Source organism: Malaya genurostris, chromosome 1 (assembly GCF_030247185.1).
Source record: "Malaya genurostris strain Urasoe2022 chromosome 1, Malgen_1.1, whole genome shotgun sequence".
NCBI classification, from domain to species: domain Eukaryota; kingdom Metazoa; phylum Arthropoda; class Insecta; order Diptera; family Culicidae; genus Malaya; species Malaya genurostris.
The window spans coordinates 155,638,368-155,665,099 of record NC_080570.1 but is presented as its reverse complement, the minus strand read 5'-3'; the positions used below and the strand labels follow the sequence as shown (position 1 = coordinate 155,665,099).

The 26,732-nt window shown below is 38.6% G+C and overlaps 1 protein-coding gene across 3 annotated transcripts in view; it reads right to left on the bottom strand.

The window, feature by feature from the left end:
- Positions 1-24,545, bottom strand: part of LOC131426297 (ELAV-like protein 2) — a 34,131-nt gene extending 9,586 nt beyond the window's left edge. For 2 of the 3 annotated variants that reach the window (XM_058588915.1, XM_058588917.1), the window contains exons 1-3: positions 23,402-24,545; positions 4,900-6,035; positions 4,323-4,821 (exon numbers count right to left, since the gene is read on the bottom strand). In XM_058588915.1, the coding sequence (XP_058444898.1) occupies positions 4,323-4,821; positions 4,900-5,092 (692 nt within the window). In that variant the 5' untranslated portion in view covers positions 5,093-6,035; positions 23,402-24,545. The remainder of the gene's footprint in view (positions 1-4,322; positions 4,822-4,899; positions 6,036-23,401) is intronic. The other variant, XM_058588916.1, reaches the window with a different exon arrangement.
- Between the last annotated feature and the right edge of the window lie 2,187 nt (positions 24,546-26,732).

The window sequence follows — 26,732 nt, the reverse complement described above, 5'->3', positions numbered from 1 at the left end:
TGGTTAATTTGGACAAAGTTTAACACTAATAGAACTATTCCACCGCTTTTAAAACATGTTTATTTGTTTTGGGGTTCCTTGGTAACTAGTCCATAGCAACTTAAACAGTGTTGCTCGAGAAGATTATTTTGATCATTTACAAGGGGTCGCTAGATTTGTGGTAACTGGCGGTGAATCGTTAGCGAACAGTTTTAATACTAATTTTTCTTCGGAGTGCCTGGTCGTGTCGTCGATTCCATCTTGAGTTTATCTTTGATTTGATTTCGAGCTTGGATTTGGACTTGGAATTAAACTTGACCATGGATTTGGGATTATACGCTTAGGAAAGTTATTCCAAAATGAGTAAGATCCTATTCATATTCAGTAAAAGTGGAACAACTCTGGAAAAGAGTAACTTTTTAGTAACTCAAATTTCGCTTCTTGGGTTAAAAAAATACTCAAATTGGGAGTAGGCGACGACACGACCTGCCACTCGTCTATCAAAACTGTATCGTAAATTTAACTACCCCTCAGTAACTGGAAATCTCAAATCGAAAACGCTAGTGAATTTTTGTAAACTGGCAGCACAAGTTGATATATTTATTGATTTTGAATAACAGTCACCATAACGTTGGTTACTGCGTATCGAAGGCAAGTTGAATGTAAACAAAATAAATTTCAGATCGGTTATTATATTACCGAACATTTTAATGGATTTATCTGCCTCGAGCGTAATGTAAAAATTGAAGAGTATGAGTTATGTCTTTTATAAAGCCGAGTTCAAAATTAAGGTCTTAGGGACATTGGGATGCATAACTCACTGCTAACTTGAAACCGTTGTGTGATAACAGCTCAGCACAAACCAACGAGGAAGACATGGAAATGATCGACAACGAGCTGAGCGAGGCTAGTGCTCTACGGTACCTGCATACCCAAGTAACAATTCGAATGCCTTTTGGCTTTGATTATAATTTATAGGAGTTTTGTAATTGATTTTTCAATCACTACTTGTTTTATAACAACTATAATAAGTGTCGCTTTTGACAAGTACACACTTAAAACCATTTCTTGAGCTCGGCATAATAAAACTGATCAGCAACACCTAAATTTGCTGATTGCTCAGTAATCAATACGCATGTTTCTGAACTTCGTTAAATGCATTCACTGATATTTCGGTAAAATGCTTCACTTTGCCGAAATTTGGCATAATTGCTTGCTGAATTTATCAGTAAACAACAGATATACCGACATCCGCAGAGACGTTTGCCGAGATTTCGGAATATGCGCTAGCTGTTGCCGAGATTCAGCACGACAGCTGTCATTTATTGCCGTGTTACATTTTCGCTTCGCATTGCGCGATTATTTTCTGAAGAAATTCTCGAGTGAAAAAATGGATAATCTTCGAAGAAACGTGGAACCACTTGCAAGTAAAAATATTGAATAAATATAGTGACATGTTTCGCTTTATAAAAAGCGCCTTTATCAGATCACATTATAAGGGAAAAACACCCAACACGGGGCTCAAAGAGTCCTCGAGACAAAACTTTGCAGGATATGCGAAAAAATAACCCGATGCATGGACAAATTCAATAGATCAAAGTAAGTTTATTTTTTTAACAATACCGTATATGCATCATTAAATATTGAATTTTTTTGTATATGTATTTTTATTTTCATATTTCCAGCTCGACTGGCCGCATCCGGAAACGCCGCTTTTTATTATACTACATGTTTTAAGGTAGAGGCTTTAAGCACTACTGGCAACAAATTTGTAAGTCTCCTTTAAGTGTTAATAAAATGAATATTTGATCCTGAATGGTGTGTTTATAATGTTTAAAAATTACAAACAAAATTAATTGACTAGATTTTTAATTACTGATGATTCGGTAATTTGTTTTTTTCATTTTTTCGTTTTATTGGATTGCCGAATATTCAGCGAACGTTTCACTGAGCAAACAATAAATCTTATGCTGGCGATTTCGGCAATATTTGACGTTTGTCAAATTTGAGGGTGCCGAGACGCTCAGTTATTTTATTTTTGCCGAGATGATTGCTGATTACTCGGCTGTGCGAATCTCGGCATTTTTTTGCCGAGACTCAGCTAAAAAATTTAAGTGTGTAATATCATAGTTTTTAAAGCTTCTATAAAACCTTTTACCTAGACTAACAACTGGACTAAAAATAAATCAATTTGTACTAGAATAAAACCATGCAAACGCTCTTAATATTGCTTTAGAAAATTTTCTTTAAAACGTTTTTGTCCGTAAAATTCTTTCATAAATCTAGATTTGTGTGTGTGCGTGTTCATTGAATGACAGTTTCACTCAGAGCAAATTTGAGGGTTCTGAAGTACATTTATGACACTCCTGTTGTGGGCTATTTGATTTATTGCTTCTTAGATTAAGTGTAATTTGCATTAAAGAAAATTTTATGGCCGCCATTATAAAGTTCTTTGCTGTAGCCTTTATTGACATCAAATAAACTTCGAAATGCAAAAACGAGGAAGTATGATGGACTTTTATGATTCATTTTCAAAACGTATGCACAAGTTTTATCGCCACGAAATAGTTTTATACAAAAAAGACGATAAATCACAGAAAATAATTTTCATAAATCATGGAGACTTTCGCAAAAACCGTATTTATTTCAAGGCGATTAGTTATAATTCTTATTTTTATCCATACTTTCACGATAAAAATAAAAGCGCATGAAGTTTTTACGTTCGGTAAAAGCCTCAAACTTGTAAATAAAATCAAATAAATTGTTACTGATTGCATTCAAAGCATGACACACATATAATCAAGAAAAATATTACCAAAACGACAGTTTATTCATAGTGGAATTTATTCCATCCAAAAAAATTTAATGTTGATCGTAAAGCTGGTTTCAAAATTTTCTTGAATTTGAAGATTTAACGCAGCTTTATGATGATTCTTCACTTTGCTTTATAAACCTTATGAAGAATGGTCCACTTGGCAGGAACATGCTCTTATAGAGGTTTTCAGTAAGCTTTCGTGGAGTTTAAAGTTTTAATGCAAGATTTATTATGTAGCATTGAAGACAGCTACAAGTATTTATTAATATTAAAATTGTTACTTGGGTAACGTACGGTAAAATGATTTCTTTATGGAATTCCACTAGTAATCCTCGAATAGTGACCAACAAGGTGAAATAATGTTTCCACTGCTGCGCAATCAATCGACACAAAACAATTTTGACACCGGCATATTACACCGAATCCTACTGCCCAGAAAAGCTAGCAGTTGAAGAGTACGGATGAATCGCTGGAAGCAGATCATTGTCCTCGTTCGTTGGTTTCATCCATAGTTTCGATTAAATTCCGAAAATCGAGTTCATTTAAATACATTTCTGCTTAATTTGGACAAAGTTTAACACTAATAGAACTATTCCACAGCTTTCAAAACATGTTTATTTGTTTTTGGGGTTCCTTGGTAACTAGTCCATAGCAACGTAAACAGTGTTGCTCGAGAAATTTTTTTTTCTCATTTACAAGGGGTCGCTAGATTTGTGGTAACTGGCGGTAAATCATTAGCGAACAGTTTTAATGCTGATTTTTCTTCGGAGTGCCTGGTCGTGTCGTCGGAGTAGGACTCACTCACGGTCAATGATGACAACTACTCAAATTTTGAAGGATATGGACTCGACCTTGCACTGTGTTTTGGACGTCTACGAGGACATAAAATTTACTTAAAACTAGGGCTGAAAATTAGATTTAAAAGCCTTGGATGAAAGCTTAAATTTGGCTTTGGACTTTGATTTGAAATTGGATTGGAATTTAGACGTACACTTACATTTGGACTTCAATTTGGATTTGAACTCGACCTTGGACTTGAGCTTGACACTGAATCTGGAGTTGGATTTTGACTTGACTTGGATTTGAACTTGGACTTGGGTCTTGTTTTGGACTATGAGGTGAACCTGAGATTTGAATTTGGAGTTCGACATCAATCAGGAATTAGATTTGGACTTCTGCATGGGCATAACCTTAATGACGGTAGTATAAGGTAAGGTCTTTGGGTTTTTCACGATTTTGAACAGCTGTGGAATACAAATTTTACTCTAACCAAATGTAGTTCATGTTTTATTACAGCCGTGAGGACAATAAAGAACCTTTACGAGAGGTCTCAAAGTTTTTTTTATCTTCTCGTTATTTCTGTATGACCTTCGATTTTCAAATTCCTGGCAATTCATAAATTGTTGCATAAATATTTCCAACTTCCAAAAAAGTTCCGTTCTCATTCGTTTAGGAAAATTCCTTTTTCCATTTCTTTTTTCAACTCTTGCAAAGTTCCAACTATATTCAGCCTGGGCACCAAACTCACCTGAAGCGTCCACCGAGCGGATGGATCGGACCCGGCGGGAATCGTCGCAGGTTCGGCGTCGGCGTCAGATACGCGGCCAGCGGTGGAATCGCCTTGTTGATGTTATTGCTCGGATTGTTGGCGAACTTGACGGTGATGGGTTCGGACGCACCCTTCGGTGTGGTGCCGTTCAGCTGCTGGATCGCTCGTTCCGCTTCCGAGCGCTGATCGAACCGAATGAAGCCGACACCCTTCGATAGGCCGGTAATGTTATCGCACAGGATGCGCGACGTGATGATCTGTCCGTAGGGCTGAAACAGGGCCTCCAGATCCTGCTGGGTCATGCTCTTCGACAGCCCGGACACGTACAGATTGGCACCCTTGATGGCGTCTGAGCTGGGCCGGGCGAACGACACCTTGATCGTCTTGTTCTGCAGTCGCAGCCCGTTGAATGTGTTTATTGCTTTTTCTGCGTCCTCCGGACGGTGATAGTTTACGAAGCCGTAACCGAGACTTTGTCCTGTTGGAATGCAAAAAAAAAAACAATACGGTCATGTTAACTGAAGGGAACTGTAGTCTACCGCTGTCTTGCTCTTACCGGTAACTTTGTCCCTAATGAGCTTGCAGCTCTCGACGTCGCCGATACTGGAGAACAGTGACTTGACCTCCTCCTGGGTCATCGTCTGTGGCAGATAGTTGACGATCAGATTGGTCTTGCTGTCTTCCTGGCCACTACCGATTGAACCGGAGCGACCGTTTTGCTGTACTGTCTCCAAACCGTTCGCCATCATTTTATTTTGTCCTATCAGTGGCTGTTACTATTTACTGCTGCTGCTTCTGTTTACTGGATGGATCGGGTTAACAACGATAAATCACTATCAACTTGTTAAAAGTGTTTCTGAATTTGTATGTTGCGTGTGCTATGCACTCGCTGTATTCTAGCTAATTTAGTACGATTTAATCTGGAATAGGAGTAAGGTAAAGAAGAATTCTGTTGCTTGCTCGGCTGTCCTTTCCGAACCTTCTGCTGCTTGTAGCGACCAATAGAGAAGCTTCAATCAGCGGGGGGCGGCTCCTCTCTTTCGGAGCGGATGGCGGGATCTAGTTCTGCCCTTTGCAAAGTGGGATTTTTCTGAGGTGACGAAAATGCGTTTTAATTTCACTCGTTTTTTGGATTTGTGTTCGGTTGTGTTTTGTTTTGTTTTGTTATTGTTTTGTGGTTGGCTGCACCACTGCTGCTGCTGCTTGCTAGTGTTGCTTTGCTTTGCTAAATGTTGATTGTCGTTAGTCTGACTCTTGATTCACTCTCACGGGATGTGCTCAGTAGCTACAAGGTACAAGGTTCTTATTTCGACTGCTTTCGACTCGGCTGGCCAACTTTTGCTCGTAGCGGGAACACGGTGCGACTTTTAAGGGTCGGGAAGTAGTAGCCTGCGGTGTAACGAAGTTATGCTTTCTGCGGCTGTGGTTCGCCGTCCTCGGGGTACGCAACCGGACTTGGACTTGGACTTCAAGCCTATCCACGTCTAGTCGGTGATGTTGTTGCTGTGTGTGTTTTGCTAATTTATTTTCTAAGTTTGGTTTATTTTATATTGTAAATAGGAAGCAATTGATCCTTTTTATCTCGGTTTTTTTTTGCTATAAATATTGTATATTGTTTTTTTCCATGAATTTCTTATTTCTCTTGTATATATCTCGCGTTGTTGCCAAGGAAAGAGATCCAAATCCGAATATCTGGAAGTAGAAACAAAGCTTTAGTGCCATTTCCGACAACAATCTCGAAACTAAAAGTATCATTTTTTTCTGAAAAAAATTTGCGGATATTAAAAAGGCAATTTGTGCGGATATCAAAAAGGCAATTGATCTTCGAAGTTGATTAATGATTCAATAGTAGCTTTCAAACGAATCTAAAATTTGTTGAAATCGGTTCAGCTATCTCGAAGAAAATTAAGCAGAGGAGAAACAAATTTCGGTTTTGTCGGTTACGTCTCTTATACTATCATATCTCTAAAACAAAAAGTGCTAGCTGTTTGATTTTCGAACTTGATTCACATCTCAAGCTTTCGAACGAGCTTAAGCTCGTGAAAATCGGTTTGGTCACCTCGATAAAATTGAGCGGAGAGAAAAAACTGTATTTTGTTAGTTATATCACTTGTATCGTTATATCTCCAGAACCAGAAGTAACAGTCAAGTGACAGATTAGGAATTCCACATGATTTCCACATGGAATTCCGAATGAAAATTTCTCGCCGATTCGGAATTGGTGCGGAATCGATTCGGATCTGATAATATGGGTTATTTCGATTTTAGTGAAAAAAGCTCTGTAGTAGCCCGCTTAGCGTTTTGGCTACCTGGACAGCCATGGTCACCAGACGGCTATCAAAATTGTTTCAGTGACAACTGTCAAATCAAATTTGGCAAAACATAGTCGCCTGTATCTTAGTTAGCCGAGCGTTTTCATCTTTTCACCTTCGCTGAAAATGTCAAAGATTTTCATCGGTATGACAAACAGCTGGCAGCCACGTCTACCTCAGAAATCCTGGTGGTTACGGTTGTATCGTTTAAGGTAACGCTGCCAGCCATATTGTGCCTGTTGGCAGCCGTTAGTCAGCCGTTTGGCAGCCAAGCCAATGCGGGAGGTATAAAATCTCACTCTTTAATCACTCTCTCTTTCGATTATTGTGATGTGATTAAAAAGATTTTCTTTGATTTCACTACTTTTTTCTGAAGGTCGAAAGTTTCGGGTATCATTTTATGCAGAGTTGAGTGATAAACGTGGAAACCGCTTGGTAATTAATAGAAGAGAAAGTAAACAAAGAGAAACTGTCACTTGCTTATACGCCCTAATGAAAAATTAACCGAGAAATGAATTCAAATTCTATTATAATTATCTGTTTTCAGATTGGAAATACTTTCCTATTACTGAAGGCTAGCTGTTGATGCAAGGGAAATCGTCACCCTGTTGTTTTTAGCAATAGGCTCGTTCTCGCAAAACCAAGGGGATCACACAGTTTCTTTTTTCCCAAACTGGATTTTGTGTTGTGTAGATTCCGGAACTGGTTGAATATGAAATTAGTCGTACAAATAAGAAAACTTGTGTAGACAAATATTATATGTAATACATAGTCTTACGTTTATTTTTTAATTGGTATTATTCCGTTAGAGCAAATTGAACAGCTGGAAGTTTTATATGGGCGATCAATTATAGAATTGAAACTAGAACAAACGTATCCCCAGCAAGCCGTTTTAGTTTTATTTATTCGAACAGTCCTACTGTCAGATTTAAAACTAGCATACGCTGCCCTTTTATTTGTTCTATATTTGAAACTCGAGTGAAACATTGCTGGGGCTTTTTCATAGTCCCAAAAAGTCGACTTTTTCAAAAAAATTTTTTTCGAGATGACACTAAATCTCGACGTTTCATGCAATTCTAAGCCTTTTGGCATCAAAAAATTTTTTTCGATTTCGAAAATTTCATGTACTCCCTCCTATGGCGATTTTTCAAGATATATGAAAATTCCACTAAGTGGACTAAGAAGGCTTTTTTTTATTTTAGATTAGCATCACTGTTCTCATACAAATAGGCAACGCAAATGTCAAGCACTAGTTTGGAAAAATGATGCTAACTGTGTGACATAAACACTGAAGCATGCTTTTGTGAACTACTCGAATCAATCTGAATCAATTGGTGTCAAAATTAGTATACGAAATTATTTAATAAAAGTATGAAATATATTTTCATGAGACTGTTATGAAAGAAGAGAAAGGCATTATCACACCACTAGGTGGATTAAGAAGGGTTTTGCCTTTCTCTATAGAAAGGTATTAGAATTGCTGGAAAACCCGACTTTTTTTATTATGGGTTTGAAAACGAACGAAAATCACGAAATCAGTATAACCATAGCAACATCAAATAATGTTGCCAGTTATGAACATTTCCAATGATTGTTATGTGTCAAGGCTGAATGGAAGAATAAGCTACACTGAACACATTGCAATTTAAAGTTTCATAACTTATGAACCAAGTGGAAATCACTTCTATTGAGAGGTAGAGACTGTCAAATACAGTCTTATGATTTTTTAATTGTTATATATGGAAGTTATGATCAATCGCTTTATGTATTTCACCAATAGTCCGTAAGGAAGTTCGGATCTGAACTTTCCGGTTACTTTGAGACAGTCAAAATCAATAAATGAATTATTCTCGCAAATGTTATTACTCCAGCTTTGAAACCAACTATTAAATTTACTTCGGAGAATAAATTCCAGAAAAATGTTCCAGAGAACCGTCATGCATCAAGAATGTTTCATGACGACTGCGAAATCAATTTTCTTCTGTTTAGGGCAAAAATTTAATTTGTTCATTCGAGTCCTCCAAATCGCAAATATTTGTGATGTTATAACTTTGCAGTATGAAATTTTTTATACTGATATCATCGAAATGTTTTTTAACAGTATTACAATGTATTATAAAATAATTATCACAAAGACTGTCCCAGAAATTATGGACGCACTTTGATTTCGCTGTAAATAATTCACAAGTGTTAGATATTCAAATTTTATTCGATATACTGATAATATTAGACTACAACAACAGAATATTATTCTAAATATTTGCTACTTAGCCATTGTAGACTAGCGTTCCTCATTAAATTCCATACAGACTTCTTGGCGACAAGTTTTGACACTTTTTTCCAATCTTTTTCGAACTGTTGAATGGTTTCGGCTGCCGAGACATGTTTCCTAAGATGTGCCTTCGTGAATGCCCAAAATTCCTCAATTGGTCGAAGTTGTGGGCAATTTGGTTGATTCATGTCTTTTGGGACGAATATGGTAGCATTTTTGGTAGTATACCATTCTACCGTTGATTTCGAGTAGTGGCAAGAAGCAAGATCTGGGCAGAAGACAACAGGATCCTTGTGGCATCGAATCATGGGTAGAAGTCGTTTGTGCAAGGATTTGTAATCGAGTTTCACGTAGGTTTTCAGCAAGAATCGTATTGTACAGCTTTCGAAGCCTCGGCCTGATCGATGCTTCTTGTTTCGGACTACGTTTTGGTTGTTTCTGCTTCTTATAGGTTCGAAGATTCAAACGTTCTTTAGCACGAAGAACATTTGACTTCGAAGTGGCCACTTTTTTGGCTACATCCTGAACTGAAACCTCCTTCTTTTGCTCGAACGCCTTCAGTATACGTTTATCCAACTGAGGGTTAGCAGGACCTTTTTTTCGACCCGTTTTCGGTTTATCCTCAAAGGTGTAATCCTCACCGAACTTCCTGATTGCATTTCGCACGGCTTTTTCACTTATTCCTTCCATTTTTGCTATCTTTCTCAGTGACAGTCCGCGTTCTGTGCACCATTTGTACACAATTTTTCGACGTTGTTCTGCTAAAAGTCCACGCATTTCGAAACAAATTAATGAAAACGAATAAACAACTGCACAAGTGATTAGAGAACAGTGTAAACAATAGGACGCAGCCATAAAAATTGACAGATTCTGAACCATTACGAAATGGCAGCGGTTTTTGGTTGCGTTCATACTTTTTGGGACAGTCTTTAAAACGTGACCAATGTAACTCATTTCAATATTTTTGTGAGTTTCCCTACCTTTTGACTATCATATGAATAATTAGAATAGTAGCATTGGAAAATTTCCCCTCTATATCATAAGACTAACTAATGGAATACATTTATAATCCTTATGTCTGAAAGTCATAATTCGTTCTTATGACTTTCGAAGATCATTTTGTCTGAGTGTAGGCTAAATTGATCATTTGGTGAACCAAATAATAGCTATTTGTTTGTATGGGAGTCGTAAATGGCGTATCATTTGGCTTAGTGGGCAAGCGTCGGTTTGTCAGACGGTCACCAGACACTTGGTTTTTCATTACACTATCCCATGAAAACGGTTAAAAGCTGTGATACACCCTTTTCAGCGGTACATTCGCCCTTATTCTTAATAACGACGTATTGATTTTTCGATAGAATGTGGTTCGAGCGAATCATAGCTACCTTTGATTTTGCTAGCGTTATGGAGAATACAAATGAAATACGAGGGAAAAAACGATACGACGTTATTCAGAATAAGGGCGATTATCTGAATCTCAGGCATCGTGGATGCAGTAAATTACGTGGGACTACGAACGTAGAATGTTATGCTGTTTTTTTTCAGAGAAGAAATCGAACAAGAATCGTCCGAATCTTTCAATGGACGAGCAAAAGCTTGATTTTAGGGAATCGCAGATTTTCGAACCAATCGTTTGGCGGCGAAAATCATTCGGAATCGGTCAATTCGCTGAACTATCACATGGAATGATAAGGGTTCATCCAATCGAATTTTATTCAGAATTCATTCCGAATGTGTCATGTGAATGTGGGTCCAACAACCCGGCCATTGAACCTGAGATAGTCCACACGTGTTGATTATCTTTCACCGAAAGTATCGATCCTTCTACAAGACACAGGTGGTTGTCCAGTTCAGTATCCATTGTCAACCTTCCATTTTTCCGGAGAGGTCACATTAATAAATCATTCCGTCATTCTTGCTGCGGGGACCGAAGCCGACTCTGTCGCGCAACATTGAATTACCCGAGATCATGCGGTTTCACCCGTTCGCTAAATGCTAGTCGAATCACAGACAAACGAACAATGAAAACTGTTTTCCTGTTATTATTTTAGTATTGTTCGCGCGAACACATGTTCTTAGTCGGCATCCTTTTATAGGAGGAATCAGTTTCGGTCACCCCATCATCGTTCGCATCCGGCAGCCATCGCCTTTCTCCCTTTCTCCCGTGCCAACCAGACACGGAACCCTGGAGAAGAACCAGTTTCCAGAAGGGAAATCAGTCTTCACTTTCACCCGACTTGCCATCATCTCTGGTTTCAGGATGACGGTATACCGGCGCACCGTCTGACATCCTCTCGGTGGAAACAGCCCTGGTTGCTGTCAACCCCGGTTAGAATCGATTTTGTCTGATGCATTCTCAACCCATCGGATAGTGTAGTGGGTTTGGTAGGGTGATTTGATGCTCTCTCTAGTATGAACTGAAGTGTACTTCAGTTCTGCTATCTGACTTAGCAAAGCGAACGTTTTTAATCAAATATTCTGATGTATTCAACGAACGAACTACGCCAATTTTTTGGTTAAGTTTTGACAATTGTTTCGAAATAGAATCAGACATGGCTTGCTTCGATTGACGTTTTGTTTGTCGCCGATGCAACGCATCGTGAAAACTTTCCACCCACCCCACCGACGGTGAACTGCTGATGAAAGCATTTTCCCAGGGCTTCGTTCCTTAGCGGTTGTTGTTTACTTCTTGAAAGCCAAGTGTTTTCCACTCGAATCTATGGGAACCGCCCTGTTTGCTGTCCTGGTATGTGATGTAATTATCGACTTTTCCATTTCCCTTTGCTCAGCCCGTTGCAGGGACGATGCGCTGCCGAATCGGTCTTGACTGGGATAGACCGGAGCAGAAGGATGACCTATTTTCCGCCTAGGGAGTGCCACTACCGATGTGGTGTTTGCTAGTACTACCACTACGACTACTACCACTAGTGTGTAAGGACGAAGTAGACTATTGCAAAACGGTTGACTATGGAAGCTCCCGGAAGCTGCATGGACTTTCAAAATGGAGGATTATCTCGTGAGCTGTATCGTGGAGAAGTTAATTGACGGGGATTTCCGTGCCCATCCTCAGTTAATCCCAGTGAACGAAAAAAAAAAGAAACAGAAACGTGTTTATCCTACATTAAAGTTCACTTCCGGCGGGGGGGCTGTTTCGGGATCAGTCGAACAACTTAGCCCTAAGCGGCCTGTTTTCTTCCTTTCCTTTGCAAACGCCTGCCATATTTTTCCACCCACTACGGTTCCCACCCACGCATCATTCTCACACACGAAACTCGTGATTTTCATTCACTTTTCTGTCGACACGCACACACTTCAACCGGTCACACAAACACAGCACAGCTCTCTCTCTCTCTCTTGCTGTGTTCGCGCTCTCTCTCTCTAGCAGAAAAGGTGCGGCAACCAAGGTACATGTAGCGAAAATCGATATCCCCGACCAGGATACTCCCGGACTGGGTTTAGGGCGATTTTCCTTTCCGCGGCAAGTGACTGCCTCGTCGTGCGTGTGCACATCCACACCCTCTGTCGTACATGTTGGTTTTCTTCGTTTTCATCGAGCAGTAGGCGGAAAAAACATCTGAGCGAAAATTGACAGCGACTGCTGACTGTTTCAAGTTGTGCTCTGGTTTCGAAGTAGGCTACACTGCGGCATCACTGGAAACGCTCGTGGTTCGCTGTCACCGTTGTCATGCATGGAGACGTCTTCCCTCGCGAGTAGGTAAGGTGATAAGCTATACTTTCACACACACACACCCCTTTATTTCGGTAGGTTAGAGCTCGTTTATTAGAATCATTGGACGAACCAACGGTGCCTTCTCGTTCGAACCTTGCATCCATCTTTCCAGAATGATAATAGCTTCAACTCTTTGCTAGACTCCCGAGGTTAAGCGTATGCCAACGGCGAAGTGTTGATTGTGAAATCGCGTGTCCGGAATCGTTCACGTATTTCAGGAGGAGGGCTAGTTATTAGTTATTTTGCTTTTCCTTCTTTCTCTCTCTCTCTTCGAGATGGTAATCGAAGAAGGCCATTCCTCGTGCTTTGCCGCTTGGTTTTTGGGCAGTCCGAAGGCCAGAAAAGTTTATTAGGATTTTTTCTTTGCTGATGGCTGATTAAATAAAAGTCTTCCAGAGAAAAAAAATGAAAAGAGTCAAAGGCAAAATCCACACTGGAACTGGTTGATTATTGATATTGTTACAGCAGAGAAGGGTGTAGTTGGAAAGTACGTTCCACAGACGAATATTAAATTGGTGTTCACTGTCGCGTGGTGAATGTGTCTAATAGTTACAAAGTGAATAAACTGGAAGGGCTGAGAAACAGGTCGCCATGTCATATTTCAAACATCTTTACTCTTGTTTGAATCACAGGTGTTTTGTTGGCTAGAGCTTTTGGCGCCCGTTTTGTATGATCGGAGTAATTTCCAAGTCTGTTGGAGGAGTATTATTTGGGCGTTTTGAGACGTTTGCGTGAAACAATTCCCCGAAAAAGACCAGATTAGTGGGCAAAAAACGCGTGGATCTTGCACCGTCTCACAATGCCATCGTTATCGGTAAACATTTGGCTAAAAACGAAACGAATACCATTCAGGAACCACCAAATTCACCTGATTTGGCTCCCTGCGACTTTTTTCTCTATTCGGTCGACTCAAGAAACCGCTCCGAGGAACGCGTTTCAGTTTCCGAGATGAGAACATGGAAAAATCACAGATGGCTCCGATGGTCATACCGAAAACAATATCGATTTTGATGAACAATCTTGTATTTTGAATTTTCCGAACAAATTCCGGGAACTTTTTGATCAAGGTAGTATTTGTGGCGGGCAGAGAAGGGTGTTTCTTCCCTTTTTGATTCGTTTTAGAATTTCGATCTTCAATTCGATGTATGTTTTTCGTCATACTAGAATCCAGATACTTAGAACGCAAAGCACATCAGTTGCTTGATCCCTGAACGGAACGTCACTCCATGATTGGATTTTTCGAAAGCTTTTCGAATAAGCGGGATTGAATTGCAATGTTTTCCAATGACAACAATCATGCAGAACGCTACGGAATACGGTGTCATAAGTACGATTGAAAAATTGAAACTGCTCTAGATTTGAACTCGGAAGAATAAACAACAAAACTTAAATATTACTGCCGAATACAGTGGAAAACCCTGTTTTCATCCACCTAGTGGTGTAATGATAATAAATCGATGCAAGTTTCATACTGAAGTTTTTGCCAATCCTTTTTCAGAGCCGGATTCCGGATGCTGTCATAGTAGTAAAAAGATATTTTTAAGGCCGGACCTACATCCCTGCACAAAAATCTCAGAATTGCGAAAGCAAATGATGTCTTCATGGTAATAACCAAATCATATATATATATATATATATAACAGGGCTGAAAAGTCACCACTTGTGGCTGAACACCCAATTTAAATCTTAATAATTTAATTTTAACTCATATTCCAATAAATAGTTATTTTAAAAAAAAAAAAAAAAAAAAAAAAAAAAAGGCCGGACCTACAAGTTAAACTAGTTTTAAAGTCTGGGTTGAAAATTTCGTACCTGGCAGTGTCGTAAATTATATGACGGTTCATATGAGCATACAATAAGTTCAACGAAAAAGCTATTCAAATGTTAAAACTTAACAGAAAACTACAAACGATTGAATTTATATGTATCAATAATTCATTAGGCAGATATGTGCTTCTGTGGCTCAGTCGATTAACTGGAGTGCTTTGTAATCCAACGTTTCTCGGTTCAAACCGTGCTGTTGCTGTCGATCTTTTGTTTCTGTATTTCATTCTATTTAAAGCAATGTAATTTTCAAATCACACAATTTTACATGTTCTTGAATATAAATTCGTGTGAAATATGACGCTCCATTTATGTGAATCTTATAAGATGTAAAATCATAAGAATTTTTCGAACAGTGTTGTTGATTCACATCTCATACACTATTTCGATTGAGTCAATCAAACGGAAATGAGGCCAAAATGAGATCCTGTGCTCCTGTTACTGATGTATGGGAAATTCAAGTTCAACGAACAACTAGAACAAATTGGCTCAAATGGCACGTTCTCTTGGGTTTTTTGAATGTTTTGCCTTGAAACTGCTGTATGTGAGATTCAAGTTAAATGGGTAATATTACTTATCAAGAAGCATTATAAAACATGTTTGTGATTGGAATTTTATTTTCATTATCCAGGTTTGAACAGCTGCGATAGGCAAGCCAATTTAAGTATGTATGCAAACTACTGTTGAAATTTCATACACATCGCGAATCGTGAGATTTCAATGCATGAAACTACCAACCATTGAATTTATTCCTTTCTTTCTATTTGCCACACTTCCGTTAAGTGGCTGTGATTTTACTCAACCGCAGCGTCGTGTTCAACCAAACCGTACACCGGTAACAGCCATTCGTGTCTGCACCGGCGTTCTAGTTTCTTCAATACGATTACAAGAACGTGCTTACGTATGATCGGTGCCGATGGACTCGGTTGTGTAGGTGTAGGTTTTTATTTTCATGGAAGTGTGTTCGAAATCGGTCAAAGCACACGGTGCGTATCGTTCGTTGTTTTTTCTTCTTCCGTACCAATACGTACCGGTTTTGCATCGTCATTTTATATGACGGTTTAAAAATTTTGACACTCATCGCTCTGTAATTACGGAACGAAGTTTTTCTTTGCGTTTTCGAAGTTTTTCTTCACATCTATCTGACAAAATCGATTGATATATTCACCAACTTACAAGATCTAGAAGAATTTTCTAGTCAATAAAAAATTTGCTCTTCTTTTCGCCATCGCTTATGAAAAAGCGCTCATGAAATTGAAAAAAATTCACTTTTCGCGCTGCAATTCCGGAACCGAAAGTCGGATTCGAATGGAATTTGAAATTTATAAGATCTGTCATTTGCATCTTGTTTCTGAAAATCGGTTAGGAAATTTCCGAGATATTTGCATTGGATTTTTAGTATGCTAACTCGCAAAATTCTACCTGTCATTTTTGCCAGAAGTTGGATAGTTGTTTAAACCTCTTCACTGTCTGTTGTATTGTAATTAATGGCATTTTCATATCAAGCGTTCGAGTGAACAGCAATTCTTTGTCCGGTGGATTGAGGGCAATTACTTTTTTAACAGGTAATATTTTCTATCGACTTGTGTTATTTGTTTATACATTCAAACCATCAACAAATGTATATCTGTCAAAGACGACCAAAATTTAAGCGTAGACGATTTTTTATCGCTATTTTAGAAGTAAAAAATGGATCATGCTTTTAATTAAACATGAGGTTTTGAAGGTAAAGAGTTGGTTTAATACAAAGTATCATTGTATAGTTACTCTGGTTAGAAAAAACTGGTCTTTGTAACAGTCAATTTTAACAATAAATATTTTTCTGGTTTGTGGTCTCGAAGAGGTCGAAACGATGTGAATGACAGTTTCGCTATTAACTCAACTGGATTGATTTAAATGGATGCCGAATCAGCTGCAACAACCAGGGATGCCAGGTCATTTTTTCAAAAATCTGTACTCAAGCCAAAAACCTGTCTGTGAAAATCTGTGGACGTTTCCCATACCACAATAGCAGATCGGAATGAATTTGATGAGCAAAAAAATAAAGTTCTCACTACCAACACCAACCTTTTTACTCAACCGCTCTGTACTTTTTGGTGCTAAACTGTGCTCGATTTCAAAAATCTGTGCAAATCTGCGATTAATTTCAGAATCTGTGAAAATCTGTGATCATTTTCAGAAATTTGTGAAAATCTGTGCCATATTTAAAATCTGTGCAGAAAGTTGAAAATCTGTGAAACACAGATTAATCTGTGAACCTGGCATCCCTGGCAACAACAACAGCTTTCGATTGAAAAATTCAAAATAACCTTCTATGTTTTTCTTTATGACCTAAGAAAACGATGATGTTAGCAAATTATCACACAGAGTAACCTAGGAATCGAGTATAAATTGCAGAAATAGTAACAAACATGATAATGTTTCCTTTAAATAAACCGACGTTTCTTTAATACTGAACTATATTTAGATACTGATGCTAGGTGAGGTTATGTAATCAATATTCGTAATCGAAATTAAAGGTTTAAACAACTACTGGGAGAAATAAACGAACAGACCAATTATTTCAGTGCAGTTTTTAGTTCAATAAATTGATTGAAATTCCAATTGAAAGAAATCAATGTTTTCCCCTTTTTTAACAGAATATTCTTCGACCATTTGAATTTCAACTACAAATAAATAAAAATTCACGAGAGAATAAATATTCCTCTCTTGCCGGGCGTGTTTTGCTTTGGTCGTTTGACGAAATAAGAAACGAACTTTGAGAAGAGGTAAATGATGTGAAATATGGATATATTGGGAGATCATGTTTGGTAGTGAGAAAGCAAGGTTAATGGCAATAACATTTTCCAAAACTTATTGTCCTTCATATATAATTCTTATGGAAACATTAAAATCAAAGGAGCTGAAACTGTAGAACCCGACTCAAAACGGTTCTACCGCAGTCTTGTATAGCAAGAATCCGGCAGAAACAGAACCGTTAACAACCGATAGGTGAAATTCTCTACCGGAAACGATTAAAATGCAAAACTGCAGAATGTTGGTTTTTGACGTGAATGCGTCTTACTTTACCAAGGAGTGCCTTTTCAAAATTTACCCTCTGGAAGAGTGATAAGTTTTTGATCGTGAATAGCTCGTGTTGTATCTACCGTATCAACGTAATTTTTTCGACATGCCATTGGAAATATGATCAGCAGTTTATGATAGAACTATAAATGTTTACGAAAGACCTATACGAATTATTCAACTGTTGAAATTGAACCATTAGCAGCTCGAAACTACGAACCAAAAGAGTGCAAATAAAATTATTATTCCGCTGCTTTGCGTTAAAAAAGTGCTTTGTGTTATTTTGGTTTGAATGTGGTTTAATGAGATCAGTACATGCAGATATTTTATTGTTCATTACATCCGCTTCAAGTTAGAGGAAATTATTCGTGTTCACGTCAATTGACACATTGTCGCAAAGCTGGTTTACCGGTAGCGACACCTGCCAATGAAAAATGGAACCAAGAAAAGGAGGATTCTTTCGGAAATTTTCGTATCGGCAGTAGTGATTTGCAACATTTTTATTGTTTATTCAAGAGTATAAATAGATATCAGCAATAAAAGTACACTCGGAGTAGAAGAAAATTGATTTCAAAGTGATTACTACTACTTTTTTTTAGTGTAAACTACGATTAAACATGGAAAATCTTCAGAAATGTGTGAAATTGGGTAAGGTTAGGTTTTTTCGGATCAACATTTTTTTTAAACAGAAACCAGTGTAATGTTGATTTCTCGAGTACTAGAATGTATAGCGATCGAGTACTATTTATTTTGGATGTTTTATTTGTTATTTCCAAATCACTATCAAACCAAGTTTAATGCTCTATTCTGAATGAACGGTAGATTTCCCACAATGAACTAAGATCAACATTACCACCTCAGAGTAAAAACTTTTTCTTAAACTTCTACTATGATTTTTCAAATGAATTTGCCCGTTTTCAAAAGAAGAAGGTTGAAGAGGTGGAGTAATTAGAAATTTTCCTACCGATTTGACAGCTCTTGCTTAAAGTATCATCTCTAAACAATCAGCGCCTCTACATTTCAGTTTTGCGACAATATGCCAATCCGGCTGATTTTTGTTTGCCCTCATTTGGTGCTAAGCAGAGATGCCAGATATTTTCATAGGAAATCTGTATTACTATCTATAAAAAATCTGTATTCACTAACAAAATTAAATTCTAACATTAAAATGATGTTAAAAGATGTTATTCCACCGCATTATGGCTGTAGAATGGTAAATTCAATGAGACCAAGACTTTGCTTCTCGTCACTGCAATCAAATACTAATAAATAATACTACAAATACTACTAATAAACTGCTTAGCGGTTCAAATTGAACTGCCGAGTTTAGCACTAAGCAGTTCAATTTGAACTGCTCTGCACTGATGAGTCAAAGACGAAACGTAAAACTAATAAAAACGGTTATGTGCCCTAGCACAAAATTTGGCTAACCCCTAAATGACTAATAAATTGTTCATACGAAAAAAAATTTATTTTGCTTCTTGGGAGATTCGTATTAAATTTAGGAAATCTGTATTCTGTATGCGTATGTAATAATCTGTATAATACAGATAAATCTGTATAGCATCTCTGGTGCTAAGTTCGCACTGCGAACGGTACACTAAACTGATTATGTTCACAACCAATGTGCATATTTCAACAGTTGAATAATTCTTTTGTAAACATTTAGTTTTGAGTTATTTGTGGTTATGTCATACAATTGAACGTTAGATAAAACAAAAGATATTCACGATCAAAATCCTATCACCCTCTAACTTTCATTTACCTGGTTTCAACTTTTCATTTTTGGCTGTATATGCAGGATTGACGAATATCAAATGAAGTCGAATAGAATAAAAGAAGGAAGAACGATCTTGCAAGACGTCACATGACGAGAGAATAACGCAAATTCGCCTGCAAAGTTTTGACAGCTCCCAGAATGGTGCCAGGATTCTGCCGGCTGCCAGAATTTCTCACAAGCGGGAGATTGACAGGAACGCTCGAGTTTCAGCTGTTTTTCATAGAATGGCGAAATTAACATTGAAAGCAAATGGAGGAAAACATGGGTGAATGTTTTGACTTTGATTTCAATTTGTATTTAGGCTGTGACCCATTTCGCGGTTAATTTTTACTATTGGATGAAATATGACACTTGAACGGTTATTTTGTGTCGAGTAGTTAAATTTGACTAAAACTGCAGCCCATTTCAAAGTTTTACGGATGGAAAGTTATTTGGGTTTATTTTGCACTGGAAATAATTTTAACTAAAGAAATGATATCAGAATTTTTTATTGCAAGATGTTTTTTCAATGTCGGGAAATAACTATCGATCTGTCAAAAATAACCATGCTCTCGAGCAGGGTTATTTTTGACAACATGAAAATAACCGCTCGAGTGTCAGATTTTAACCAAAAGTTACAATTAACCGCGAAATGGTTCACAGCCTTAGAAATTACCGTAAATTCTCCGATCTATTTATGATAAGACGATGAATTGATAGTTTTTCCACTTTCCTTCTTTTCCTTCTATATCCACTGAATAAATCAACATAAACAGAATTTCGCCCTTTTTCGATTTGTTAAACTTTTGTGCTTCCTGTGTGAATAAAGAAGTTTTACTGTGGTGAAGATTGAGATTTTAGTTGAATCAAAATTGCTGGATTTTGCAGCATTTATTAGCGGCCTTTGCACGAGAATTATTAATGTCATTTTCAATGATTATCGCCCTTACACGTTAATTAAAAATGAAATTAGTTTTTATTAATGACACTCTTAATGATCGTGTAAGGGCCCGCCAGGGATGGCAGGTTCACAGATTAATGTGTGTTTCACAGATTTTCAACTTTCTGGACAGATTTACACAGATTTTTGCAATCGATCACAGTTTAACATCAAAAAGTTTTTTTTGCTCACCAAAATGATTCCGATCAGCTATTATGGTACGGAAAACGTGCAAAGATTTTGCACGACAAGTTTTTTTTTTCTTGATCACAGATTTTTGGCATCCCTGAGGACCGCTATTCGCACACTCAAAAAAATTCGCACGTTAACCTTATGTGAAAAAACACGTAGATTCCAAAAATGGCTTTGTCATCGGGGTTTACGTGATCTTCTTAACAACCAGCGGATCATGATTGAATATGAAATGAACCATGTGTCAGAATTATTGCTGTTGTCACATATATTTTATGTGTCACGCACTTACTTGAATTCATTTTGTCAAGTTCATTTTGTGCTCGCAATATGGCGTCAGTTGAAAAACCTAGAACGAACAACATAGGCCAAAATCCTTCTACGGTATTTATCACAGTGATTCTAGGGTAAATAATTGCTCATTGATTTTATCGACAGTTATGAAGTCTAGCTAATTTTTATTATACTTTCAGATCTAACATTAGTACCAAGCAGAAGTATAATTTATAAGCGAATGTACCATTTAGTGAGTTTAGTACAACTTATTTGCATGACCAATTGGCATTACGCGAATTCTGTGCTCTTAAAATACGAAACTGAAACACAATTCAATTTTGTTTTTTTTTTCTACAGCGGAGTTCAAAAGGCAAAACCGCTAGATTGTGATCCAGCACATCAATCACATCTTGAACTACTAGTCCCAGCTGAATGTATTCCTTAAAGAGAACAATGTTTGCTTCAGTTTAGCTGCTCCGGAGAAAGGATTTAGAACAATGTGCGTGCGTGCGAACAAAATTTATCGCAATGTTATGTCCAAAAGACTATGTAATCTATTAGTTTTTAATACCATTACATTATTATGATTCAATATGGAACTTTATAGTAACAATTATATGAAAATAATGTGACTATTAAGTAAAATTCTGGTAAAAAGTAAGTTCAAATGAAATAAATTTTACAGCACAATTTAAATGAACTTTGTATAAATTTCACAAAAGTATCCGATAGAATTTACGAAAAAAGTGACGTAGATATTACGTGATACAAATGTGGACCAAGAGTTCATGAGTTCATTCTGTGCTATCTATACTCCACATAAGTATTACAAGAAAAGTTCTATGGATAAAAATCACATACGTTTTCACGTAGCATTGAAGTGAGGATTTTTCTGAGTGTAGGAAAGAGAAACGCCCTTCTTCGGTCAGCTAATTTGTTGTTTTTATTTAATTAGTTTTTCCTGCGTGTAAACAAACTGAAACTGCGTCCCACATTATCGAGATTCGAGATGACGGAATGAGCAATGAATTCTTACTCGACTGCATGATTTTCCTGAATTGCCTGCTCGATCAACCCGATTAATAGTGACATTATAAATGTCATTGAATAGTCGTTCATTTTATGAATGTGTCAGTGTAAATGTTAGGCAACTTACGCCATTTCACTACACTCCAGCTAGAGAAATGGATGATGGTAACTTATAAGAACTGGTTATTTACTAGTTCTGTATATCCGAAAAACTTAAAGATTTAAATTTATATATTCAGTTATATAATGTTTTTATTTAAAGATAAACTGACAATCAGCACGAAAACGAGCGAAATTGGCAAAGAATAAGAAGAAAACGAACTGACAGCTTAGTCCGTATCTTCTCACTCAATTCCGACAGATTTCCGACGACAGACGGTTGTAGGCAAAATTCATTCGGAATCGGTTGTTGCACTGGAGTTAGTATTTATTCGGAATTCATTATGATATCCACATGTAATTCCGAATGAAAATTTTTCGCCGGTTCGGAATTGATTCGGATCTGATAATGTGGGGTCATTACGTCAGTTACGCGCTCAGGAAAAGTGACTCAAAATTGTGTAAGATCCTACTCTCATATTCGGAGAAAGTGTAACAAACCTGAAAAGGGTTAACTGTTAAGTTGTTTATAGCCTTATTGCCCCGTTTACACTTCTGCTGGTTGCCAGCATGCTGGTGTCAGTGTACTGCCCTCTTAGGAAAAAAACGTTCAACGGTGGTCCTTCGTTGGTCCAATACGTTCAATCATTGGACCACCGTTAAACGTTTTTTCCTAAGAGGGCAGTACACTGACACCAGCATGCTGGCAGCCAGCAGAAGTGTAAACGGGGCATATAGGCGGAGAGTGGAACTCGGAAGTAAAAAAAAAACAGTCGATCTATCCTACAATCGATTAAATAACCTATCCAAACCTGTACGCTTGGTCGTCCCAAAGAGAGAAAAAACAACAACAACAAGAACCTGACAGTTAACGAAACGCATATCCTGCTGTCGTTTCTGATTCCGCCCTCACGCTTGCACAATGCAATTCCTCTCGCCGGGTCTCACCGTGCTCCTGGGCTAGCCAAAGGCTTATTACACACAAAACACATCAGCTACCCTCCCTGGGAGACATCCGGGGCTCCTTAGTGCACTCGACACACAGGAACTAGTGCCCAATTGTTGTAGTAGATAGAAGCAGTAGATCTGGTTGCAGAGAGAACGACAGAGCGAAATAACAAGAGCAACCGTGTTGAGTATAGAGATGACGGAAAACGCACAGCGCACAACCGCCTTCGGGAAAACCAACAAAAAAAAAAACGGGCATCGTAGCAAGCGTCGCAAAATGTCGTATCTGCTGCCGCCATCATGATGGTGGAGAAGTTGATTGGAACTGCTTGCCCGCTTGAAAGTGTGGTGCCGAAAGGCCTCTTTCAGACCAACGGGCTGTACACTGATTGACAGCTGACAGGCGTGAGTTTTGTGCTACTCTTGCGTGGTGGCCCGGTTTTTTTTCCACGCTCTCCTGCTAAGCAGGAGAATTAGTGGCTCGTGCAGAGCCTCGCCAACGAAGGACTGAAAAACTAGGGTGGGGTCCACCGGCTATATTTGGAAAATCGTAATGTTTCGCCTTGCGAGTGTAAAACGTGTCTACCTACATCGGTAAAAAGTAGTGTACTTACCAAAAATGTTTCCTCGTTTTACGTTTTATTTTCTTCCCTAGTATCTTATTATATCATGAAAGTGCATCCAAAAGATTACAAGATGTAAAATTTTCTTATCACCTATGATCCCGTTTTTTTCCTCTAAAATTTGCCGATTTTTTCCGCACAGCTTGCTGTTCTGTTCGCCTTTCGCTTTGACAGGGTTGGAGTTCGGGGGATGTGTGGGAAGGAACTGCTTCGCGTTGAATTATCTGCTGGGACTTTCCTACTATTGTTTCGTTAAGATTTAGTTGGTGTTATCGCTGTTTTGATTCCTTCTATATTTGCTTTATACTCCGCAGTCGGGACACGTTAGACGATCCGCACTTTTCTTTCTCTTTCTGTGTTTAGAAGCACCTCCGGTAATTAATTTATTTTCTTACTTTTACTTATTTTGGTTAGAGAAAAAGGTGGAATAGGTTTTCTTTGTGAAACTTTCTTCTTCTGCACCGTACACAAATTGCCACTCCCGGACTATAACAAACCAAGTCACAGACTAATAGTAGTAGTAGTTGCTGTTGTAATAGTAGTAGTAGTAGTAGTTGTAGTAATAGGAGTAGTACTAGATGTTGGACGAAGACGCGAGGAACTTAAAATCCAGTCACTGAGGGAAAACTAAAAAATCCGACGTTTTGTGTTCTTTTTTTTCTTCCAGGATGGAAAATCTAATCCGTTTGCTCGCTCGTTACGAGACCGAACACTCGAATCTCAGGATCCGGAAAAAACGCAGCGTAAGTAATAATTTCGCTAGTTGTCGACTTCCGCTCGCTATTTTTGCTGGCTCTATCTCTTTTACTCTCGCGCTGACTGTGGCTGTTCGACTAGCTATCAGTCAGGTCACTACGCCCCGGGTAGAACGGACTCCGCCGCCGTAGAATTTTCCACAAAACGCGTCCGAGGCCCGACCGACCGAACGACAATTTTCCCGCAACTAGACTGGAAAAAAACGGGCTCCCGCACTGTAATTCAATTTACCGCGGTGCTTTTGCCCGTATATTTTGTTATACTTGAAACTGGAAAATATTACTATTGCAAAAATTATAACAAAATTAAGATGATGCACGAACAGACGAAAAATCAACTTGTCTAGCGCTGGAAAATATACACTGGATTGGAGTCGGTGGCGAAGAAAAATCAGGAACAAGGCTCAACCTTTTTCCAGATTTCGGAACATCACCAACACGAAGCCGACCCGAAGCCACCCGATCACCAATACCAGTGCCGAGCCTGGAAACGAACTGACGAAACTGCTACGCGCGCTGTTATCAGCTCTCTCGCCGTTCTTCGCTTTCCAGCTGTTCCCTCCCTGTCGGGCAGGATAGCATCGCAGTAACCCTGCCACAGCAGCCGCAGAAAATCGATTTTCACTCCGTACGACGACACGTTCCCGGTACCATGCACACACACAGACGCACTGACGGACGGATCCTGCTGGAAACGTCCGTACGAAGGGTGGAAAAAAGGATCCAAGCAGGCGCAGGCGCGTTCGGTGGGTTCTGAATTTGCCTCTGTGCGCTCGGTGGTTGCTGCCGGGTGGATGGCGATTCGGCAAATTAGGGTGAATTACAGTAGGCCAGGCGAATTGTTTAATGTCAGTTTTTCGCTTGAGAAAAACTGAAACTGACACAGGGTAATTTCATCCGACAAACACTTGTCACGAAACTGTGTTTGGTTCGTTCCGTTTGAGCAAAGCTAATATAAAAACCAGGTTTGTAATTGAACTAGGTTCGAAACTAGCTTTAAACAAAGCAGTTTGACAGCAGTTAGGGTGGAAACTGGGTTGGGTTTGGCATCAAGCGAAAACGGCATAAGTTAATGTGGAATTTATTTATTTTTAATTCTATCGCACACCTCAAACAGATTTTCGAGCTCGGCATAATGTAATACCGATTTAGATTGGTAATACGACATTTTACTGATTGTTCGGTAATCCACATGCTCTTTTCCGAAATTCGTTTATGTAATATTCTGATATCTCGGTAAAGCGCGTTCGATCTTAATCACTTTTGCCGAGCTAACAGCAAAACTGCTGCTGACAAGTTCGGCAATAATTGACAGTTAACAAATTTGTTGTTACCGAGATTCTCAGTAATTATTATTTTGCCGAGATGATTACCGACCTTTCGGCTGTGCAGTAAAGCAATAAAATTCAAGTGTGCGGACTTTGTCTACATGAAATAAAACTTGAAACTAATACAGTAAAGTTTATTTCAATCATTCGAGATTACGTTGGAGTGAACCCGGCGAAAGACTGTAACTTGGACAGTTGCTTGGTGAAAAAACGAAGACGAATTCGGGCCAAGTCAGTGTTTTTTCGAGAATTGCTTATTGTAATTAATGTACTATTCGTTTCTGGCTCTGGGTTGAGTTGAACGCAGCAACTCGGAACAATTTTTCCGTGTATTTATTTTTGTTACTCATCTGGAATTCTGTGTGATTTCCAAATGATTTCCAAATCAGACTAAGCAAAGCCTATTCGTTTCAAGAAATGGCCTTTTGGTTTCCACCGACTTTGCAACCGATTCTTAGGTTATTCGCAACGCTGTTATACCCGCTTGTGAGGAATTCTGACAACCGGCAGAAGTCGGACTGTATTCCGGCTGCTGTCAAAATTTCTCAGGCAAAATTGCTTGTTTCGTACTTCCTTCTTTTTTTTCTTGTTTGAATCCATTTGATATTCGTCAATCCTGCACAAAACAAATTGTTGTGGATTATTTAAATTTAACTATCTGAGTTTTCCTCCCCTAAACTGGTACGACTACCGACTCCTTTCGCACATATGATCCAAAGCAGGTACGGCTCGGTACACCACAATCGCGTAGGGAGATCCTACACAATGGTGTGCATTCTTCAGCATTTCTCTTTACACCACCATCACCATCATCTTCGTGTCCGAATCACCCCAAGTAGTAGGGCGTCGTTCGGCAGGAGAAAGCTTTCGCCCAGTTCATCGTAGAAATGGGTTCTGTTCTGGATGCTCATAGAAGTAGTCGTAGTAGCAGTAGTAGTAGTAGTAGTAGTGATACTAATCATACTCTGGACGGTCATTTGAAACTTTCGCCGGGAGCTGCCTGTGACCGGGTTTCTCGGTCTTTGCTCGTTCTGTTCGGAACTACCTCGAAAGATGCTCGACCCACTCTTCCTACTCTCCGATGTACCCATGAAGAAGATTTATTGGTCCTGGTCGGTTTTGACAGTTTAGCCCTCACCCCACCTCGGCGGTTCCAGTGCCAAGTCGATCCGGTTGAGCGAATTTCTTTTATCATACACGATAACGAATAATCAATACAAATTACAGTCAGCAGAAACT